Source organism: Amorphotheca resinae, assembly GCF_003019875.1.
Source record: "Amorphotheca resinae ATCC 22711 unplaced genomic scaffold M430scaffold_1, whole genome shotgun sequence".
Taxonomy (NCBI): domain Eukaryota; kingdom Fungi; phylum Ascomycota; class Leotiomycetes; order Helotiales; family Amorphothecaceae; genus Amorphotheca; species Amorphotheca resinae.
The window spans coordinates 1,122,405-1,142,692 of record NW_020194471.1 but is presented as its reverse complement, the minus strand read 5'-3'; the positions used below and the strand labels follow the sequence as shown (position 1 = coordinate 1,142,692).

At 49.7% G+C, this 20,288-nt stretch overlaps 6 protein-coding genes across 6 annotated transcripts; 1 reads left to right on the top strand and 5 right to left on the bottom strand.

Annotated features, from left to right (window-relative positions):
• Positions 1-1,114: 1,114 nt before the first annotated feature.
• On the bottom strand, positions 1,115-2,068 carry M430DRAFT_154364 (hypothetical protein). The gene has a single exon (XM_024863247.1). It carries the CDS (start codon positions 1,715-1,717, stop codon positions 1,244-1,246), a length of 474 nt encoding a protein of 157 aa, XP_024724981.1. The 5' UTR covers positions 1,718-2,068; the 3' UTR covers positions 1,115-1,243.
• Positions 2,069-2,343: 275 nt separating this feature from the next.
• M430DRAFT_32182 (hypothetical protein) lies at positions 2,344-4,004 on the top strand. The gene is made up of 2 exons (XM_024866116.1): positions 2,344-2,724; positions 2,806-4,004. Exons 1-2 carry the CDS (start codon positions 2,533-2,535, stop codon positions 3,697-3,699), a joined length of 1,086 nt encoding a protein of 361 aa, XP_024724980.1. The 5' UTR covers positions 2,344-2,532; the 3' UTR covers positions 3,700-4,004.
• A 329-nt stretch (positions 4,005-4,333) lies between these two features.
• On the bottom strand, positions 4,334-4,978 carry M430DRAFT_76623 (hypothetical protein; the record flags this gene model as incomplete). The annotated part of the gene is made up of 1 exon (XM_024869564.1): positions 4,334-4,978. A coding segment is annotated over one exon (645 nt), but the record flags the coding sequence as incomplete, so codon positions are not given.
• A 1,460-nt stretch (positions 4,979-6,438) lies between these two features.
• M430DRAFT_38231 (hypothetical protein) lies at positions 6,439-7,969 on the bottom strand. Its single transcript, XM_024867229.1, has 2 exons — positions 7,270-7,969; positions 6,439-7,213 (listed from the first exon to the last, which is right to left on the bottom strand). Exons 1-2 carry the CDS (start codon positions 7,701-7,703, stop codon positions 6,583-6,585), a joined length of 1,065 nt encoding a protein of 354 aa, XP_024724978.1. The 5' UTR covers positions 7,704-7,969; the 3' UTR covers positions 6,439-6,582.
• Positions 7,970-9,018: 1,049 nt separating this feature from the next.
• On the bottom strand, positions 9,019-10,858 carry M430DRAFT_79706 (hypothetical protein; the record flags this gene model as incomplete). The annotated part of the gene is made up of 6 exons (XM_024869586.1): positions 9,019-9,382; positions 9,455-9,816; positions 9,869-10,027; positions 10,082-10,405; positions 10,461-10,555; positions 10,723-10,858. Coding segments are annotated over 6 exons (1,440 nt in total), but the record flags the coding sequence as incomplete, so codon positions are not given.
• Positions 10,859-11,741: 883 nt separating this feature from the next.
• On the bottom strand, positions 11,742-18,497 carry M430DRAFT_54968 (hypothetical protein; the record flags this gene model as incomplete). Its single annotated transcript, XM_024868506.1, has 8 exons — positions 11,742-12,059; positions 12,113-13,227; positions 13,274-13,374; positions 13,424-16,716; positions 16,770-17,531; positions 17,581-17,749; positions 17,805-18,065; positions 18,119-18,497. 8 exons carry the CDS (start codon positions 18,495-18,497, stop codon positions 11,750-11,752), a joined length of 6,390 nt encoding a protein of 2,129 aa, XP_024724976.1. The 3' UTR covers positions 11,742-11,749.
• Positions 18,498-20,288: the final 1,791 nt, after the last annotated feature.

The window sequence follows — 20,288 nt, the reverse complement described above, 5'->3', positions numbered from 1 at the left end:
GCCCTCATCAAAAAGAAGAAAAAAAGCTCCGGTGTAGATACTAAACACAGTAGCTCCCCAGTCCTTCCTAACAAGCATATTCCATGCCATTTCATACATATAGTAAGCAAGCAAGCATAAAGCCTACATATAGTATAGGTAGTATAGGCCAACCACCACCAAAAAAACCAAAGCTAAAGATAGCGAGCGGCGGCTTCTTACTACTCGTCCCGCCCCCGTCCGTCGCGGCTCAGCGGACAGCGGGGATCCATTACCTTATGAAAGTTCGGGATTTGAAGTATGGTAGGTAGGTACTTTAGCTTGGTTTGGTTTGGTTTAATCCTTACCTTGCCTTGCCTTATCCTATCGCTTAGAAATACCATACCTGATAAATAAATTATAAGAGAAATGTGGATTAGATAAGGTGTTATTATTGTTATGGTTCTAAGGTAAGATATATAGACAGGGGATTGGAGGAGGGGGGGAAGGGAACTACTGTGTAGAAAGAAGATATGATAGATAATAGACTCGATCGCAGATCAACACTCGGGGATCTGACATGTCCCGTTCCGCGCGCACGGACTGAGAAGGGGAGGGGGGGTCATGCAGGTTACTGTGTAGAGTATATGGTAGCGAGAGATTGTGTGTTGTGTGAGATGTGATATAATGAGATGGGTGGATGGGTGGTTGATGATTATGAGGGGACAGGGGATGGATTACGGAGGTGTGCATGGCGGAGTGAGTGAGTGGTTGGGAGGGGAGGTTTATGAAGAAGGAGGAGGGTGTCTTGAGGGATTGGATTGGGGATGAGGGAGGGAGGCTTGGGAGGGACCTGGACCTTGGACTTGGGAGAGATTGTGTGCTGGACTGTATGTATTCTATCATATAAAACCCATCTCAAAACCGGCAACTTCATGTAACAAGTTATAATCTATCTAATAGAGCATGTTATTATTGCGTCACTTGCCTGCTTCGTATTTGCATTTGTTGGATATATGTAGGACAAGGTAGGTAAGGTAAGGTATGTAAGATATGTACCTATGTTACCTACTTACTTACTGTGGCTGCATTGCATGTTTCTTCAACATGTTGGAAAGGGTTTGAGACCTCGTAGGGAGAGACCTGCAGGTCATGGCATGTATGTATGTATGTGTGTTCTCCTGCTTTTTCCTGGTTTCCGGTTCTCTATGTATGTGATTAGATTTCCCTTGAACCGTCCCCGGTAATGCTCTGCTCTGTAGAAGCGGCTGGTAATGCTATGCTATCATGTACATACATACAGAGATAAAGGAACTGTAGAACAGGAGGTAATTAAATATAATTGGCTCCATCGATGCAAGCAGCTGTGCTCCTCTCTGTACACACCGTCCGTAGGGAAAAGAAGAAAACCGGTGAATAAAACAAAACAAAAACGCATTCCCGCCTCCCCGTGCCACGGGACGTAGATCTCGATAGCTGAGAGGAAAAATGTCCGAGAGGCGCAGGGCGGCACGATGTATGTATGTATGCATCTGATCTGGAGGATCGTCCGACTACCACTCACTGCATTGCATGTTACCCTACTGCTGCTGCTGGAGGAAGGGTTTGAATGAGAGATTGTTGTTGTCCCGGCTTTTCGGCTATTGGATGTTATGTACCTATGTATGTGGTGTTGATGAGCCACGAGATGGGCTGGGGGGTGGGATGATATGCAATGCAGGAAGAGATTTCGCGTTCCCCCGTTCATCATCATCATCATCTTGAAGAATAGTAATCAAATAATAACAGATGAAGAAGAAGTCTTCTTTTGGGGAAAAAGCAAATAAATGAATGAAAAAATAAAATAAATAAATAAAAATAAATTGAAATACAACCTGGGTGATCTGTACATATACTACTCCCTTACTGTACATGTCTTGTACATATACGCCAATGCTGTCGCTCATCCCGTGGACGTGGTCATACCCCAAGTTAGAATTCCTATCCCGAGGCCCTTGGTATCATCCCATTCCTTATACAACGTTGTATCCATCTAGCACAACGCTGTTGGCTCACAAGAGTTGTCGACTTGTCAAGTTGTCAAGCCGTCAACCCGTCGAGTGACAAAAAAAAAACTTGCTCGATCTCGGCAATTCCGCATCCAATCGTGATTGATGCGAAGCACGACAGCAACCTCACTTGCACACCGAACAGAATCCACACCGACCTCAAGTCGAAAAGCAGTCGACGATGGTGGTGTGTTCTCCCTTCGAGAACTGCGAATGCCCTCAAAAACGACCTCCTTCACATGTACGGATGAATAAGCAGGTCGGTGCTTGAAAACTCCGATGCCTCGGCTCGAAAGAAGAAGATCTTTACTCCGTGCAAGACTACAGTCCTCACCACGGCGTAAGCTGAAAGCCTGTGAAGGGCTGACCCGCCTCAACGATTGAAGTCCTGCGATTCTCTCTTTTTCTCCTTCCGCGGTTTCTTCGTATTCTCAACGTCTATTTTGTTAAGTATCTTTTTGGTCTCTCTTGAACCTCTGTTCCTTCTGCGCGCTCTCTCTCATCTCGTTCGTTTGATGTCTTCAAGATGGCTTCCGCTACCCGCCTCCCCTTGAAATCTATCGCCTTCACCACAGCCCTCGTCGTGGCCGCGGGCTCCTCACGGATCAACCTCCGTGCTCTTCTTACCAGCACCTTCACTGGCCCTGGGAGTTACTCACGCATCGCGGCGCTCTTGGTCGTGGTCGCGAATCTCAAGAATGTGCCTTTTGCATGGCATGTGAGTAGTAGCTCCCCCTGCTCCGATACCCCTCCTCCAAAGCCATACGCATACATCTATACTAAGTGTGAAATCAAACAGTACCGAGTCTTCAATGCCATCCTCCGGCACTGCGTCTTCTGCAAACGCATCATCCCGCCGGAGCTCGCGCCCTCGACGCTCTTCCTCCCCGTCATCACCAGCTCGCGCTCGCCGCTCTCCGAATGCGACTACAACTTCCACAAGTCCAACTCGACGTACTTCTCGGACCTGGACGTGACGCGGTCGCACCTCGTGTGCTGCCTCCTGCAGCCGGGCATCGCGCGCCTCCACCACAACGCCCAGGAGAAGCTCGTCCTCGACGCCCAGGGCAATCCCGTCCTCGGCCGCTGGGGCATCATGCTCGGCGGCGTGCAGTGCAGCTTCAAGCGCGAGATTGGCATCTACGAGCCCTTCGAGATGTGGACGCGCATGCTGTGCTGGGACCGCAAGTGGCTGTACGTCGTCACCCATTTCGTGAAGAAGGGCACCGTGCGCCCGCGCTCCTACATCCTCACCGACGGCAGCTGGTTCGGCTCCAAGCCTTACGATGTCAAGGGCGACGGTAAGGCCGCCCCGGAGGAGGAGGACGTCGACGAGAAGAACATCTTCGCGAGCGCCGTCTCCAAGTACGTTGTCAAGCTGGGTCGCCTCACAGTCCACCCGGAAGTCCTCCTCGCTGCGTCCGGCATGCTGCCCGAGCGGCCCGGCGGCTGGGCTACCATGAACGGTAACAGCGGCGACTCAACCCCCGAGATCGTCGAAGCTGGCGCAGATGCTGATGCCGATGCCGCCCCAGCGTCGTCCGGCGACGAGTGGGATTGGAAGCGCATTGTGGCGCAGAACGAGAGGGGGCTGAAGTTCGCAGAGCACCTAGCGGCGCTGGACGGCCTGCATCATGAATTTTCGGGGAGCAAGGCGCCTGCGCTGGGCAGGTATCGAGATTTCATATTTTAGATTATGCTTTAGAATGGTCGCGAGACCAGAAGGGGACCGGAGGAGGGGTTTCTTGTGTGTTGTACGACCTTTCTTTTAATAGAAGTTCCGCTGTCCGTATACTGATATCTTAGATTTTGGAAAGACGATAGATAATAGATGGCTGGCGCTTTGAAATGAGAAACTGGATCGCAGAGAGCGTGAGCGGAATAGTGGGAGAGGGCGCTGAGAATCAACAGACGTGTTCCTTGCTTGCTTCTTTCATCTCCTTCCTGTCCAAATGAATCCTATACCTATACCTATAAATCCATACCTATCCTTCCCTCCGCTCCTTTAGCAAGGAAAGGGTTCACGTGCGTGTAAAATCCGTTTTCCTGGGGAAAGCGCGCGAGATCGTGATGCGTGACCGTATTGGCGTGGTGGGATGTGGAATGAGGATAAGGGAAGAAGATTCGAGGAGAGCTTGGAGGGAGGAGGGACGGTTTGTTTCCTTTATGAAGGTTTGATGCGTATATGTACTCATCATGTACAGGTGCATGTACCTTAACCATTGACAGGAAGTAAGAAAAGGTAGGTAGGTAAGGTAGGTTAGATGAATTGAGTAACTCCTCCAGCAGCCCAGCAGTTCTCAATTCCTGCGCAGCAATCCCTCGGCCTCTCTCTGCTCCTCCTCCCACCAGCCCTTGAACGTCTTCAGCCTCTCGGTCCGCTCCCGCGCCAACCTCCTTCCCGGCGCCGTCTTCATCATCGCCTCGAGCTTCTCCAGCTTCTCCTCGAAATGCTCGATCGTCTCGCCCATGTTCCTCGCGCCCTTGGCCCCGCCAAACGTGAACGTCCGGCCGATCCCAACGGCCCCGATGGCATCCAGCCGATCCGCATCTTGCACGACCGCCAGCTCCGGGTATTTGAGGATCATGGCCGTCACCTGCGCTGGGTCCTTGACCTCCGAGGAGTACGAGACGCCCAGCACAATCCGCTGCACCTTCACAGCCAGGTCTTCCGGGGCGCCGAACCCCAGCAGCGTCGCGAGGACGAGCGTGTTGCCGTCCTGGCCCGGCTCGAGATATTTCTTGTCCCCGACGTCGTGCAGAAGGGCTGCGAGCGTAATTACGTGTAGGTCTAACTCCTCTCCTCCTCCATGCGTCGGGTCTGCTTCCCTCTGCGAGTTGATTTCCTTGTAGATGAGGTGTGCGAGCCCTACCACTCTCTTGATGTGATTGAAATCATGAGACCCATCATACTTGCTCATGTACTTCTCCACGAACGCCGTAACCTTGGGTATCAACGCCGCATTCGCAGCTGCCTTCTTCCTCTTCTTCTTGGGCGTGGGCGCTTTGGGAGCTCCTCCTTCTGACCCCGCCGGCGCCTCGTCCCCCTCGTCAGAAAACTCCCTGTACTCGGGGAATCTCGAGCGTCTGCGCAGGCCCAGTTTCTGCCTCAGCCGCGCCAGCTTGCGCACCTTGATCTCGAAGCCGTCGTCGTGCAGCGCCCGCGCCATCTGCTCATCGTTCAGGTTCTTGTTGTAGTAGAAGACGATGCGGTCGCGCAGCTCCTGCGACGGCGGCGCCCGCTGCTTCTTGCGCGGCACCTCCCACGCCGTGAGCCGCCGCGAGATCGTCCGCACGCTGATGTCCAGCCCGTGCTCGACGTTCAGCCGCCGCGCGATGTCGATCACCGGCACGTCCTCCTCCGAGAACAGCTTGATGATGAGGTCCTTGTACGCGTCGAGCGGCGTGAGCTGAGGACGCCCGCGTTTGCGCGGTGTGGTGGAGGCTTCTGGTGCGCCCCCGGCGGAGATGCTCCCATCGCTGTCGTGGTCATCGTCGCTTTCGCTGGAGGACATCTTAGAGGAGGGGGGGGGGGGATTTTGTCCGAGAGGTTGTTATGGTCCAAGGTGACGTGCGCCGTTTGGGTGTGGAGGTGGGCGAACGTGGGGTATCGCTAAAGGTTGCCGTAGTGGACTTTGAGCTTGATGACTAATGATTTGGGAATAGCTTCATTTTTGCGTCTAGAGAATCGTGAATTAGTTGATGACTATATTAAGCTTGCTTACGCTGCTGTACAAATTGCTATTCCGCGCAAAACGTCTTTTGCAGTGCCAGGATCATGTCAGCGGTCGCTCTGCTTCAAGAAAGATGAGCCGCCATGTAGTAAGTACGATGCTGATAAAGGGTGTTCTTCGTTCATAGTCGGCGCTGGGCGCGTAGTCAGACCACTTCCTTCGGGTTCATCTCTACTTGAACCTCCGTTATACTCTCCTCCAGAAATACAAGAGCCTCAGAACCCTGGAAGAGGTGCTGCGTGGCAGCTCTTCCGTCTGATTTTAAAACGTCACTCTCGCTCACATCTTCCCAGCTTGCCAGTTTCTGAAATGCCTTGTGGTTATGACAGATGCCACCCATAATTTAACTTCCTTGGGTAACAGTCGGTTGAGGTTGTTGAGATGAAGTAGCCCCGCTGGCTTGCGGACTAGTTGCGGACTCCCTTTTGCCTTCTCGCAGTCGTCTCCCAGCTCTCGGGTTGTTGCAGTCTCTAGCACTCTCTAGGGTCCTGTGTCTGAGTTGGAGTGAATCAATCCTTAACCCAAAACGAGGCGGATTCTGTATGTCTGATATCTCTAAAGTAAGGTAATCGTCGGCTACGGTGTTCCATTTGGCCAAAACCCACGTATATAAGAGACGCTACAACAGGCGTTGTAATAGGCGTTATGAAATTGCCATCGCAATTAGTTTATTTACACCTTGCATCACTACTACGTTTATCTTCTATGTATCGTAGGCAGCAAAATGATGTTTTTCGCATGCAAGAAGCCCCAACGCCCAAATGTCCATTTTGGCCAAATGGAAAGCCTCCTTTCCCCGTCCAAATCCCATCCCATCATATCCCAACCCAGACCTTCCCTCATCACGCACATGGTACCACATACAACCCAATTGGGCTCGGCGCACTATTTTGGAAATAATCCAACTCCACATTCCCTACGCTGCTCGCCGAATACGTGACCGTCTTCCCGCTCTGACAGGGAAACACCGCCACCGTATAATTATTGCCCGGCAAAATCTCCGTCTTGCCATAATCCTGCGCCACGCCGGGTGTCGTTGCGTACGTCGTCGCTGACGTTGCGATGCCTTGCAGGAGCGCGAAATCCAGTCCGCCGTGCTCGCCCTCCTCTTCTTCCACGCCCGAGAAATAGTACTTCCCAGCGGACGGTGCGAGCGAGGATGCGTAGGGGAAGAGAAAGAGCAGCGCGCAGCTGGAGCCGACTGCGTAGGGCGCGGTGGAGGGAATGTCGAAGTTGAAGAGCGTCGTGTTAATAGGGGAGATGCTGGCTTGGTAGGTGTTGCCGAAGGTGTGGTTGGGCGCTTTGGGGGAGGTGGGGATAATCAAATGCGGGAATTGGAAGGTCCCTGAGGAGATGTCCGTTGGGCATGAGACTGAAGAGGTGGTGGTGCTCGAGGGAGCGGGACTTGAGCTGCTGGTTGCAGTTGCGCTTGTGCTTGTACTTGACCCAAGAGCTGCGCAGGAGAATCCGCCACTGTGGAATTGAGGTTAGGAGCTGTATCTTGTCGGATTCGGAGCTTGTGTACATACGTCTTCAAAGTAACGGCTTGACAACCCGTAGTATCAGCCTTCGTATCAGCGAAGATGTTAAAACTTCCATCGTTGCCCGGGCCTGTAGCAGGGCAAGCCCACCACTGTGCTTTCCCGTCAAACAACAGCGATCCATCATCGGCGAGGGAGAAGTTCGACGCTCCATTTGTGCCCTGAGTGCATTGGAATTGAGAAGTTGAGGGGTAGATGAGACACTTGTGACCCAGTGAATCGGTCAAATTGTGAGCAGAGATGGTGTAGACGCCTTGGGGATAGGTGCCGCCGATGCGATTCTCGCCGATCGTGTCTTCCACGATGGTGCCGTTGGGAGGACCGACAGCGGTCATGGAGAAGGAGCATGGTGTTGTCTGGCGGGGGACGACTGCTGCAGAGGCGCAGAGGCCAAAGGTAAGGAGGGAGAGAGAGAGGAGCATCGTGGAGGTCAAGTTGATAGAGTGCTCAGAGTTGGAACTTCTGAAAGAGAGGTTGCTCTTGAAGGAATTGGACTTTAAGAAGGAATGACTTCTTTTGAGAGTAGGCAGGCGAAGATGAAGAAGGGGTTCAAGGGGAAGGAGAGGATAAAAGGAGCCCCCTCTGTAAAGGGAGAGAGAGAACCTTGGAGGCAGATACTGAGAGAAGGATTCAGAAAGAACAAAGCATCGTGAACAAACAGATGCTGGAGGTGAGGGGAGGGGATACCTAGGTAGTTGTACGTGAAAAAGGAAAACAGTGAAACGGCGTCATCGTTGCCCCGAAGACGGTTCCTGGGGGTACGTTTGCCCGCCACCCCCCTCCTGACTCTGACCTCATAAGGCTTACCCGATCAGGCCGAAAGTGAGGGGATCCCCGAGGCAAGACCCATCAAAAAGGAGAACCAACGACGGTGGATTCAGATCTAAAAAACCCGAGCGGCTGAAAATGCCCGGCCAAGCTGCCAAGGGAGTGTCGTGAAACGCGCGAGAAAATTCAGAATGGCTTAGCGGCAGCCAATCCGAGGAGGGATCAGTCAGGGCTGAGTCAGGGGCCCAACAACCATATAACTACAAGTCCCCTTTACCCCTACTGCACATCCCCCACATTCTTCAGATCCCCCTGTCTCCCGGCCGACCGTGCTGTATTCCTTCTCATCTGTCCAGGTCATGAGAATCATGCGAATCACCTTGTGGAACCCAAAGAGGGACAGAGCTCGGCAGTCTGCGTGAAAGAAGCAGGAGACACGAGCTGCGGCAAGGTCATCTGAGGGTCTCGAGGGGCACAATACGATTCACAAGACAAGGCAACATGGAGAGATGCATATTGTAGCGGTTGATTCGGTGCAAGAAGTGCACATGATGATGCTTGGGTCTATGACCATGCTTCCGTCAAAGCTCCGTTTCCCCTCGAGTGAGATATGCAAAAGTCTCTGCGCCCTAATCAGACTCCACCATCTTCGGTGCGAAGAACTACAAGTCTATTAATCTAGTTGCCAGCATCCAATCTACAAATCCATCTAGCCAGCCTGGTTCATACATCCACAAATATTCAAACACCTTGCTCCATCCCTTCCTCCCACTCCTCGTTCTCTGCCCCAAGTCCATTACCCACGACGCGCTCCTCGGTCTCCTCCTTTTCAACCCCGCCTTTCCACCCCGTGCCCGCCTGGATGAAAACCATCGCCAGTGCCAATATGGCCCCGGCTAATAGCACGCCCTTCAAACTTCCCACATAGCTTTTCACGGCTACCACTTTCTCAATCCCGGTCAAGGTCTTCACCAACGCCGGGCTCCCAAGCAATCTCCTCACTAACTCTTCTCTACCTTCCAAGCCGCCGTGCTGTTCAAAGCCCTCCTCTAACCCACTCTTCAACAATCTCACGAACAAGCCTCCGCCAATAGCAGAGCCGAACGAACCGGCAAAGCCACGAAACGTGGCCAGAAGAGAGATGGAGATGAAATGCGTTGAGGGAGGTGTTTGGTGTAGTAGATGAGCGAGCGTATAATTCAAAGCTGCTCCCGTGCAGCACCCATTGATGAAGACAGCGAGGAAGTAAAACGCAGGCAGAGTTGAAGGGTTGGAGATCTGGGAGATGAGGAGTAGCGTACAAACAAAGAGGGAGTACGCGATCACGGAAGCTCTATTGCGGCAATGTTAGTATATATATTCGTCGGCCATTAGGGAGCAATTAGAGGTAGGGGAGGGTTCATACAGCCAAAAGCTCCCAGCTCGCTTTATATGCAACCAGCCAACTAGTAGGCCACCAGTGGCGAACCCAAGGTTCGTGGGGATCAAGATTGAACCGGCTGAAGCAGGTGACCAGCCACGAATTGCTATTGCGTACACAGGTGTATAGAAGAGCACCATCCACCTAGCAACCATGATTCCCAGCTGCGCCACGCAAGAAAGGAGCGCGCCGCGGGATTTAAGAACTGTGACTGGGATGATGGGTTCGGATGCTACATAGACTTCCGTGAAAATGAAGACCAAGAGGAAGACAAGCGAGACGACGAGTGGCTGCCAGAGGATCTTCGGCGAGGAGAGACCGTAGAGGAAAGACACAAGAGTTGCCATCTGCAGATCAATCAGCTTCCAGATAACCCAAAAGCTTGAGAAGGAAACGCACCAGAGTAAACGCCCCGAGATAATCTATTTTAGCAAGTTTAGCCCTTATTGAACCTTCGGCGTTGCTATGTTTCCCTGAAGTAAATGACTTTGGAATGCTGAAAAATATCCCAACGCCCGCCACCAATGCTAGTGGGCATTGGATCCAGAACAAAAATCTCTTCGAAGCTGTTAGCATAGTGCACGATCCATATCTTGAGAGACCAAGACGTACCCAGCCCCTTATAGGCAACAAAGCACCAGCAACGACTGCTCCCAAGGCAACTCCAGTTGTAAATCCTGTATTAAGCAATCCAATGAACAAGCCTCTCCTCTTCTTACCAGACAGCTCTAGAACCAGAATAAAGGAGATGGTCATTATGCCAGCACCACCGGTTCCACTTATGGCTCGGCCCAGGAGGAAGACACTCAGAGTTCTGGCTCGAGAAGTGACAATTCCGCCAATGGAGAAAAGGGTGGAAGCAAATAATATGCAATTTCGTGGGGAGAAGATCTGAGCTAATCGAGCACATATGGGAGAGAAACTAGACATTGCAATCTATGTCCACATCAACAAATAGCACGTGATGCATGCGGGCATCAATTCAACTCACAAGATATGCAGAAGAGAACCAGCTTGCGTATACAAAAGCGTCCAAGTCTTCTGCAATTTTCGATTGCGTCGTAGTGATCCCAGACATGTTCGATGCTGCATTACTCCTCTATCAGCACAAAGTAACTAAGATACTCTCCTAAAAGCACTACACTTTTAGAAGTAGTTCCGCCATCCCCGCTCTTCAAATCATACCAAAATATACATCCAAAAATAGAAGAATGAAGCAAAACAGAACAGAACCAAGGATCTTAATGACTTACCCTGCAAGAAGATCAACCCCCACAAACTCAAAATGATCAGCAATCCTCTCGTCCTCCCAACCTGCTGATTGGCTTGATTCCGATCCACCTGTTGCTCCTCGTCACGCCCTCCCCTCGGGTCCGACAATAATGTCTCAGAACTTGAAGCATCTGCATCGCTTCCCGCAGTAGTATGCTCTGCCAATAACGGGGTCTCTTCCCCAGCTCTTGGCGCTGCTGCCGCTGCTCCATTTGCTGCTGCCATGTTCCTCGTTGATTCTGGTCGCGTGACCTGCTACCCGTGGACTCCGAGAGTGGAATCCCGTCCGACACGAAAGATGGTTTGTTCAAGCTGCCAATTGAATAGATCAAGGTCCCATGATTTTGTTAGAAGAAGGATAATGGATATCAGTGATGAGAAGAATGGAGAATGAGGATAGGAGGAGGGACTGCCATGGAAATGACTTGCGTATCTATGCTTACAAAAGCAGAATCAGGCACCAAGGTTTTCTACGGTTACCATCAAATACCTTCCTTATTAGTTCAATTACGGTCACCTCTCCAACGCAGAACGCTACCCCTGAGGGTCTCTCACATAGGGTACCTACCTTTATTCTGTAAATGTTCACGATGCACAAGCAACCACTGCCTCTTTTTTTATAATTATATAAAATTTTTCGGGTGTTTTTGGTTTTTCTACTTTTAACAAAATCCATGGCTGCTCGGGGTACATATTAACGAGCGTAAAACACATAGACTTTGTGTTTAAAAGACGCGCTTGACAAAATGACTATGAAGTGTATGAGTGCCCAGGTTGTGCATTAACGGGCATGAATAGGTAGACTTTCTGTTCGAAGGACATGTCTGACAAAACCATTGTAGGAACAAGTCCAGGATGGTCTGTATTGACATAGTCACGGACTAGAAACGTCTCAAGAATTGAAAAGAGGAGAGAGGAAGACACGAAAGCAAATAAAGAAAGGAAGACACAAGATTCTGCAAAACCGATCAAAACCCCATCCGAAACCAGGAATGAGGCTTGAAACCCTCAATAAAACTCCCGACTGACGTATTCGTAACACAAGCTGCCGAGCTTGCTGTCCTTTCGATCGCCAGAGACAAGCTCACCCTCCCCTGGTGCAACCATCTTTAGAATCTGGGAGCGACGGAACTCGATGATGTCGACGTCAATGGTGCCAGTGACGAGATAATGGTAAACATTGACAGTCTTCTCTTGCCCCCAACGGCGAGCACGTCCAATAGCTTGGGTCATGGCAGCATCATATAAGTACTGCGCATTAGAGCCAGTGGTATGATACGGGGCCACAAATATAATATGGTTCGCCACAGTGAGGTTGCTGTTCCCAATCAGCATCATGCAAACAGAGGACTAAATCAATGGAAACCTTACCTGCCGGCCGCAGAAGAATCACCAATATTCAGTGTCATTACTCTCGAACGCTGAGATGAATTCACGTCCTGGAAATCAGAGAGGATCTTCGACGATTCAAAGCCACCGCCCAGATCACAGAAAGCGATATTGTTGGATGATAGGGCCTCCTGGACTTGCTGGAGCAATTTCGGGAACTGTACAAATACCAATACTTTCTCGTCTTGGGGAATTTGGTGCTTGAGAAGATTGACGATATCGCAAATCTTGCCACTGCTGCAAATAGCTTCGGGGTCACTTTCTTGGCGTAAGTCGTGAGCTGGGATCTTGTCATAGAACGAATTCCTTGCTGAACATTTGGACATCATGCAGCCCTGGTCTTCCATACAGGGCTCGTCCTCCCTCGGAAGACAGGAATTGCAAACCAAATGCCCACATTGTCCAAGTAGGGTTAATTCTTGAATGGTAAACTCCTGATGGCCACATTTCTGGCATGCAAGTTTATGGGCAGCCGGGAGACATTGGATAGTGTGGACAGCCTGAAAGAAACGCCAGGAACGCTTGAGACCCACTAGCTGGTTAAGAAACTTATTCATGTTGGAGGAGTAGCTTCGTAGGGTGCCTGAGGTGCTCTTAATATCAATGTCAATATCAGTACCGTTGTCAATGATTTCCTGGATTTCGTTCAAAGTTTCAATATCGCCAAGCTTGTTTTTCTTGACGCAGCTCTTAAAGTCATCAAAAAAATCATCAGTGCCGTCAGGTGTCTTCTTCAGGAGTTGCAGAGATTCTTCCAGTCTGTCTTGCAGCTGTCGTTTCTTCTCGAAGTATTGCCCCTTTCGAATTTCAACAATTTCCTCACAGAGCTTGGCGTTGTTTAGTGCATCACCCTTTGGAAGATCGAAATATGCAGCGCGACAAAGTAAAGCCTCCTCGGCGTCTTGACATTGGAAAAGAGCATCGTGAATCAAAGATTTACGGTGTTGCAGATTAGTAGTTCCGGGGCGTTCGCGAATTTCAAATTTTGAAGCTGACATGAATTGCATCAATTCGAGATAGGTGGCTCGCGGAGCAGCAGGCTGATGGACCAGACAGAATTGCTCACTCAGTTTGATTCCGTCGTTATTCACAATATCCTTCAGCCATTAGCAAGTGAGTTCATATTCAAAGTTCTGAGCTTACCTTCCGAGCGAATTGATTTAGGAAGCATTGAGCATGATTGTGACGGTGTTCTTGCCATGCGGGAGAAGGGGCTGTCTTATAAAGCAGAAACTTCTCCGAATCTTCACAATCGTCAGTACATTCCAGACGCAGAGAGGGAGAGGAGCTTACTAGTCATATCCTTGAGTTCATGATTGAGAATGTCGCTCTTCATTGATGAATAGTCATTGATACCCAGATTGACACCAATGAATTTGGCCATCCTCTTGATGTCGTTGAATCCACCAATTAAGGGAGTTCCGGATAGTACCCACTTGTGTCGGGCCTTGATGAACTCCAATACCATGACTGTCTGCTTAACACAGTCCCGGTTATCCAGATATGCATACTCGTCGATGACCATCCGACCAAAGGAGAACATTTCAAAGATAGGAGACTTCATGAGATCGTAATCCTCGGTCTCTGCGACCTTCTTCAACTTGAATGCATTGGAGCGACTCATGAATTTCGGAGCTTCTTGTTGTTGAGGAAGTGCCTCCCCTGCTTCCTTTGCCTTGCTTCTACTTGGAGGCTTCAAGGCGACCTTCTTCCGATAAGCTGCGCCCGTAACACGCTTTGACGGTACGGGTGCATGCAGCGACTGAGAGGCTACCTTATCTTGGTCGAACTCGTCCTTGAGATGCCCTTCAAAGCCAGTGGGATCAGACTTGAGTAATTCCACATGGCTGGCAATTTTCCCCAGCGCTGTTGCATACCAGCTCCGCAAGGCTCGGGCCGAAGCACGTGTATCAGGCTCGACCATACCAGCGAACTGGGCGACAAGCATCAAATACGATGGCATTCCGACCAGTCGCCAATTCACAATGATAATATCAGCATTCTTGTAGTCGGCAATGGTACGGGCTTTGAGATGGAAAATATTGCCGATGATCAGCACGTTGCTTAACTTTGGAAAGAAACACTTGGCCTCCTTTTCCCATTGCCCAACTAAGTGTGGTGGAGCGAAAACGACAGTTGCCTTGACTGGTATACGCCCCGGTACTGAAGCTTGGGCTCCACGCTCATCCCATGTTGATTGACAATCAATCAGTGCAAGTATGTTCAACGTCTTGCCAAATCCGACATCGTGAGCAAGGACACCGCCTCCATTAAAGATCTCACGAGTCGCCTTCCCTTCAATACGATAATTGATATGGGTAACTCGATCTTCAACGACCTCTTCTTCGAGGAAGGGTTGCGGTTCTCGTTCCTGACGGATAATCCAAGCCAAGTTTTTGAGCTGGGCAGGACGTGGGCTATATTGCTTCATGTTGACATTAGGTGGTGGTGGAGCTGGAATCTCATTGTCGCTGCTCAAAATTGTCAAGGGCTCAAGCAGACATTTGTTAGATGTCTTGTCGTCTGTAACAACACGCCATGCGACTTTGACATCTTCGGCGTTACCGTAAAGTGCCAATTGTGCCCATGCTCTGTGGCATAGGGTTTTTGGATTCACTTCCACATTGATCAGAATCATGTCCTTATCATTAATGTAATATCTGATAGTGACTGGCCGAGGTCGGGCTTTCAGTACACGTTCATAATCACGACCATCAGCAGGGTCCTCGAACGGAGTCTGCTTGTTGCGCTGGGAATACGCCCACATCAACTTGGGAGCCTTAGGGGCGCAGGTAGGACACTGAATTTTCGGTGCAGTTGTTGGATTCCATTTTGCATTATGCTGGAGGTGATCAGCAACAACCAATCCCCGTTCCAAGATCCAGCGGAATTCTTTGAAGAATTTTACTTCTGAGGAAAGAGTGAGCACAGTCAAAGACTTTCGAACCCACTGAGCGCTGATCAAGTTGGGCAGGTTGGTCGTACAAGCAAAAATGAGGTGCCGCGAGTCGCAATCGCTTTTGGGATCAGGTATTTGATTAGGAAGTTGCCAATATATCACGCTAAGTTGCCTCGACAGGTCTATCGAAAGACCCTGGCAACCGATCCAGTGGCCATCGACATGAATTGTGACCTCCTGCTCCATTGAGGACTCGTCGGTTGTGATTGACTTTGAACCAACCAGTGTAGGCTGTTGCCAAGTCGGTTCAAGTCGCGCAAAGGCTTGTCGATATTCTCCATACTCAAGTCTTCTGATATCATCTGTGAAGATGAAGTGGTCGAGTTCTGGACTGCGCAATAGCTTCTCATGATCGAAATACATGCAGACAGGTCGGTTTGAACCCTTGCTCGAAACCTGCACGTGGAAAGAGTCGTAGGCTTGACCACAAACTGGTGAGGACTCATAATCTCCGCTAATGTCACGCTCGAATTTGTTTGAGTCATTGCCTGAAAGTTTCACGGAGCATTTGTCCCAAACCGGGCAATTCGTAATGCCCTCAAGTCCAATGGTAGCGGGATACGACTTGACTAGCTTACCTTTACTTGTGATCATCGCCTTCGCCTCTTGATGTTCTGGGATGTAGAATTCCCAGTTGCCTTTTACAATGTCATCCCCATTAGGTCGCATACGAGCAAAAGGAAATTTCTCGAGATGCTTTCGACGCTCAGTATTGAGAGGCTCGTCTGGCGGAACCGTTGCATATAAGAGCCATTCAACGCTGTACTCAGATATGAGCAATTCGACTCTTGCGCCCGATGTACCATTTACCAGTGGCGAGTGGAAATGAACATGCCAGCACTCGGCACGGATGATGTCTCGAAATTGAACTTCGGAACACAATGCACTACGGATAGCCTCAAGTGTCTGAGTCCAAGCCTCCTCAGTGAAATGTTGAGGGCGATGCTCTTCCATCTGACGAATGCGTTCCTCGACTGAAGGGTGAGTATTGTCGAAACTGAATAACATCGGAATGGATTTCTTGATGAGCTTGAAAAAATTGGAAGGACACTTGCGTGTGGCAATGAAATCTGTATCCATTAACTTGTAATGGTGTCTAGGACTTTGGCCACAAGTGACACAAGTCGTATGCTTGCAGACGGTGCATTGTTGAATTGGTATCATAGTAACATCGTGTCTGCCTTCACAGTAGCAAAGGCGCCGAGTGACGGCTGCCCATGCCTTTGCATCTTCAACCGACAGTTCCGAGTAATCTCCAGGGTCGGCGGACTTCTTTTCCAGCTGCAGGTCTCTTGCCACAAGTTTAAGTCTCCGCTCGTCCTTGGGCTTGACTCCCGTACCGGGCTTCAGGAGCTTGTAGAAGATATTCAGAGTCGCAGCAGTGACGGCACCAACAACAGTTGAAGTCATGGCATTTCCAGCAAGATCTTGAAGGTCGCTCTGTGATAAGGTGCTGATGTCGATCGAGCCTACGTCTAACGCTTGAAATTGCAGAGCCTCAAATCCTGCAATGCTGCTACCACGAACCGTGCTAAAGGGTAGCCCATGAGGGGTGAGACATGGCATAATGCCGGTTTTGGTATTATCCGTGGTGCGGTACACATTTTGCGACATATCGAGTAGTCGGCTAGATGACAGGTTAGCATGCGTGGCCGGGTGGGAGGGATTCCTCTAACATACTTCCAGTATCTGTCATCAAAGCCGCGCTTAATACAACGCAAATGAGAGATATCAAGGGTATCCAAGACTCGCTCCGTGAAACCTTTGAATGTCCTGTAATAATCAAACAACTGCTTGCTTCCAGAAGGACCCCATTTCGTAATAGGATGTTCCACTCCCAACTTTAGGGCGCTCCGGTACAACTGGTGACCCATCTTGCACCTGTTCCAGAAGAGTTCTTTCTTGCCTTCTCCTTTCTCGACATTTTCGCGTTGAACGAATTTGAGGTTTGGATCATCGGATTTGAGCAGAAGGGCTTCAGCAGGAACGCTTGCAGGGCGCTGAAGCTTTGTCACATCCTTCTCCCATTGATCAAGCAATCCCTCGATCTCCTCGTCCGATCCTTTAAAACTCTCTCTGTGAATGGCAATTAGGTAGCCACGCTGTCGAGTCTGTGGAACGTAAAACTCCTTTGCGTCCAGGATCAAGTGACGGCTAGTATAGCCGATCAATCCAAAGTGTTGATCCAGACCACGTTCTCCAAGACGCTTCTTGGCTATCTTGTCGTTCCAAGGAACCCTGACAACATTTTCCAGGATGATTATTTTTGGTTTGTACTCTAAGGCATAAGCCAAGATAGCGTAGAAGGTCTGCCCACTCTCGCCGCGTTCTGCGAGTGTCATTGGTTTATTGTTCAGCTTAGAGTAGTCGGTACAACAAAACCCAGCAATCAGAACGTCGACATCTCCAGGAACTTCAGCCTTGCCGCCATATGCCGTAGTGCTTCCAAAAGTCAAAAAAAGTCATCCATAAACACGGCAGAATAACTTACGCAGTCCGAGGTTGAGATGCGTCGAGCAGAGGGTCTGATAACTCTGTAATATCACAGAATATGATCGGGGGCTGAAAGTTCCGCTCGATGAAAGCTTGTTTAAATGGGACGATCTCTGCACTGAACAGATGTTCCACGTCGAAATTGATAGAGAACTGACTCAATAAGTCTGTATAAGAATGTTAAAAAGAGAAGAGTTGAACGAAGTCTCATTAAAAACTTACTCTCGGAAATCATTTTGAGAGCCAAGATAGGGCTTTCAGTGCCTGAGCACATGGTAGCTACCCTTAAGGCTCGGCCATTGAGGTGGTCGATAAATCTCTTGAATCCCAATTTCTTGATATTGGAACTGAGATCTGCAAACCATTCCTCAACGGTTGAGAGTGGTGCGAGGTCGTCTCGATATCCGATACGATATTCATAGGTGTCAGTCAGCTTAACAGAACCATTCTTAGACTTAGACTTCTTGGCTTTCTTGGTCGAAGCTAAAGACAAGTTAGCTAAGGTGGTTCAAGTAGAGGTAGGCCATGTATCTTACTCGATATCTTCTGCTTCTTGGCAGGTGGTCCACCATCACCAGATGACTCTTTGGAGTCCTCGTCAGCAGTCTCGTCGCCAGACTCGTCGTCAGACTCATTGTCAGAATCCTCATCAGACTCATCATCAAGCCCAGTCATAATATTAGGGTCGGGGCCATTATCAGGCTCAAGATCGGGCTGATTGGCTTGGCGCATGTTGGCAGACACTCTTCCAAGACCAATTAGCTCCGTAGCTAAAGTATCTATCGTATCATCATCTAAAGCATCCATCATGTGGGTGTCAGTGTCAGAGCCAGCATCAACACGAGCATCGGCATCAGCACAGTTGTTCGTGTCTGTGTCCGAAGCAGTGTATGGCAGGCTTTTGGCTCCCGCCATGATTGCGCAAGGTCTTCTCGCAATGCGAGGAGCTATTCTTCATCAAGTCAATGTCAGCATTGTATATGCGATAGTGTGAAAGACATGGGCATGTAAGGGGGCTGGTATGGGTATGGGGGAAGTGCGAACGTTGAATAAGTTGCCCGGAGCAATAAGATAATGCCCAAGGCGCCCAGAGGTCAAAGGGAGTGGTATAATGACGCGATGAAGGAGAAACATATGAACATGGTATGTGAAGCTCTTTGATAAATATAAATGTAGGAATGGGAGGCAGCTCCGATCTCCACTGTTGACCGAAACAGAGACGTGTATGGCGTCTTTGTACGCGTACAAGGAGTTGGTGAGATGTACTTACAGGTATTTCAAGGGGGGTGGGGAGAGGAAAGCTCGTAGAGCTAATGGTGGTATCCAACAAGGGAATGGAAAGGGCAAACCATCAACGAGAGGGCAGGTTGGCTTGTTGTTATTGTCGTTGTGTGTGTGGTGGGAAAAAAGTGGGAGAGGTGAGAGTTCAGAATTGTATAAGCTAAGATTGGGTTCCGGAATCCCAAAGAATTTCCTATGGACTGCACCAAATCGTAGGTCAAGCCGCAAACCAAGCCGCACTTTGATACATCAAGCGACAAACCACACAATATCTACATCGCTTGATCCAAGTTGACCTTGGTAAACACAACACTCTTTTGTCCTCAGCCCCGCTGCTACTGCTTTGCATAGTCCATGTGAACCCCTTGGTAGACTTGAAGTGTCAGGGCGGAAAGGTTGTCGGCGACGAGTACAGCACTACTGCTAAGAGCAAGGTATGGAAACCAAAGTCCAAGCAAGGTCTGTTACTGAATCATAGTGAAGGACAAAAGGATCAATAAAGCTCAACAGAACCAAAGAGATATCGTAACACCTACTTTACACGCACAGTCCCTTAGTATCATGAGGAGAGTTGATAGTCTCAAAGGGGCTCTTTCAACGATATTCTGCCTCGAGGCTCGAAGCAGCATTATTTCCGAGGCATGATCATCTGCCCACTCACGACCATAACCAGCGTGCAGCAGGGTATTATGGGCTATTTCATACTGAGAGCATGTGCCGGAGGGTGCCCTTCTGGTGTTGTCATCTGCTGCTACTTGCGGAGATAATATGGCACTGATCCACTGGTCGCCGAGGGTACGGGAACTGCCGTACCCTCATTATCTTCATTGCTTCCATCACTAGCCTCAGAGTGGTTCTCCTGAACGATGACAATGACAGAGGCTCCTGATACTGAACGTCTTTGGGGGACCTAGTGGCTCATGAGGGAATTTCCGAGTTTGTTTCCCCTACCCCTATCACTGGATTCCGGATTTTTCTCTTTTCTCTTTTGAGGCAGACTCGTATTCAGAACACTGATTCAACATAGACTGACATAAGATCCTAGTGGCGTGGTAGCCCCTTCACGGCAGTTCTCTGTGACTAGAAATAAAGTCTGCAGCATAATTCTCTATGGACAACGTGGTTACAATCGACCTGTAGCCAATGAGGTGACTAGAAGTCAAGGATAAGCAACCATGAAGAAGACAAATGCTACTTCAGATTGGCCAGCACAGTATCCAGCGAAGGTCGGATCTCAAGCTCCAAGAAACACTATCCCCATGCCTGTCTTCTCATAGAAGCAGGGGCCTTAGCACGATCCTGTGGCCTGGAATCAACTTCGACAAGCTGTGTCTCTGGAAACATCTTCTGAGAAAAGAGACTTCACAGAATCAGTCACCAGTGGCCGATAAGATGGTTGACCTTGTCAGCCAAGATTTCCAACGA

Bases quoted from the DNA above. Each gene is read 5' to 3' on its own strand.
- M430DRAFT_32182 (XM_024866116.1), top strand. From the start codon at position 2,533: ATGGCTTCCGCTACCCGCCTCCCCTTGAAATCTATCGCCTTCACCACA. The intron at 2,725-2,805 runs GTGAGTAGTAGC...GAAATCAAACAG, and splicing joins ATGTGCCTTTTGCATGGCAT to TACCGAGTCTTCAATGCCAT.
- M430DRAFT_38231 (XM_024867229.1), bottom strand. From the start codon at position 7,703: ATGCTCCTCTCTCTCTCCCTCCTTACCTTTGGCCTCTGCGCCTCTGCA. The intron at 7,214-7,269 runs GTATGTACACAA...TCAATTCCACAG, and splicing joins CAAGCCGTTACTTTGAAGAC to TGGCGGATTCTCCTGCGCAG.
- M430DRAFT_154364 (XM_024863247.1), bottom strand. From the start codon at position 1,717: ATGATGATGATGATGAACGGGGGAACGCGAAATCTCTTCCTGCATTGC.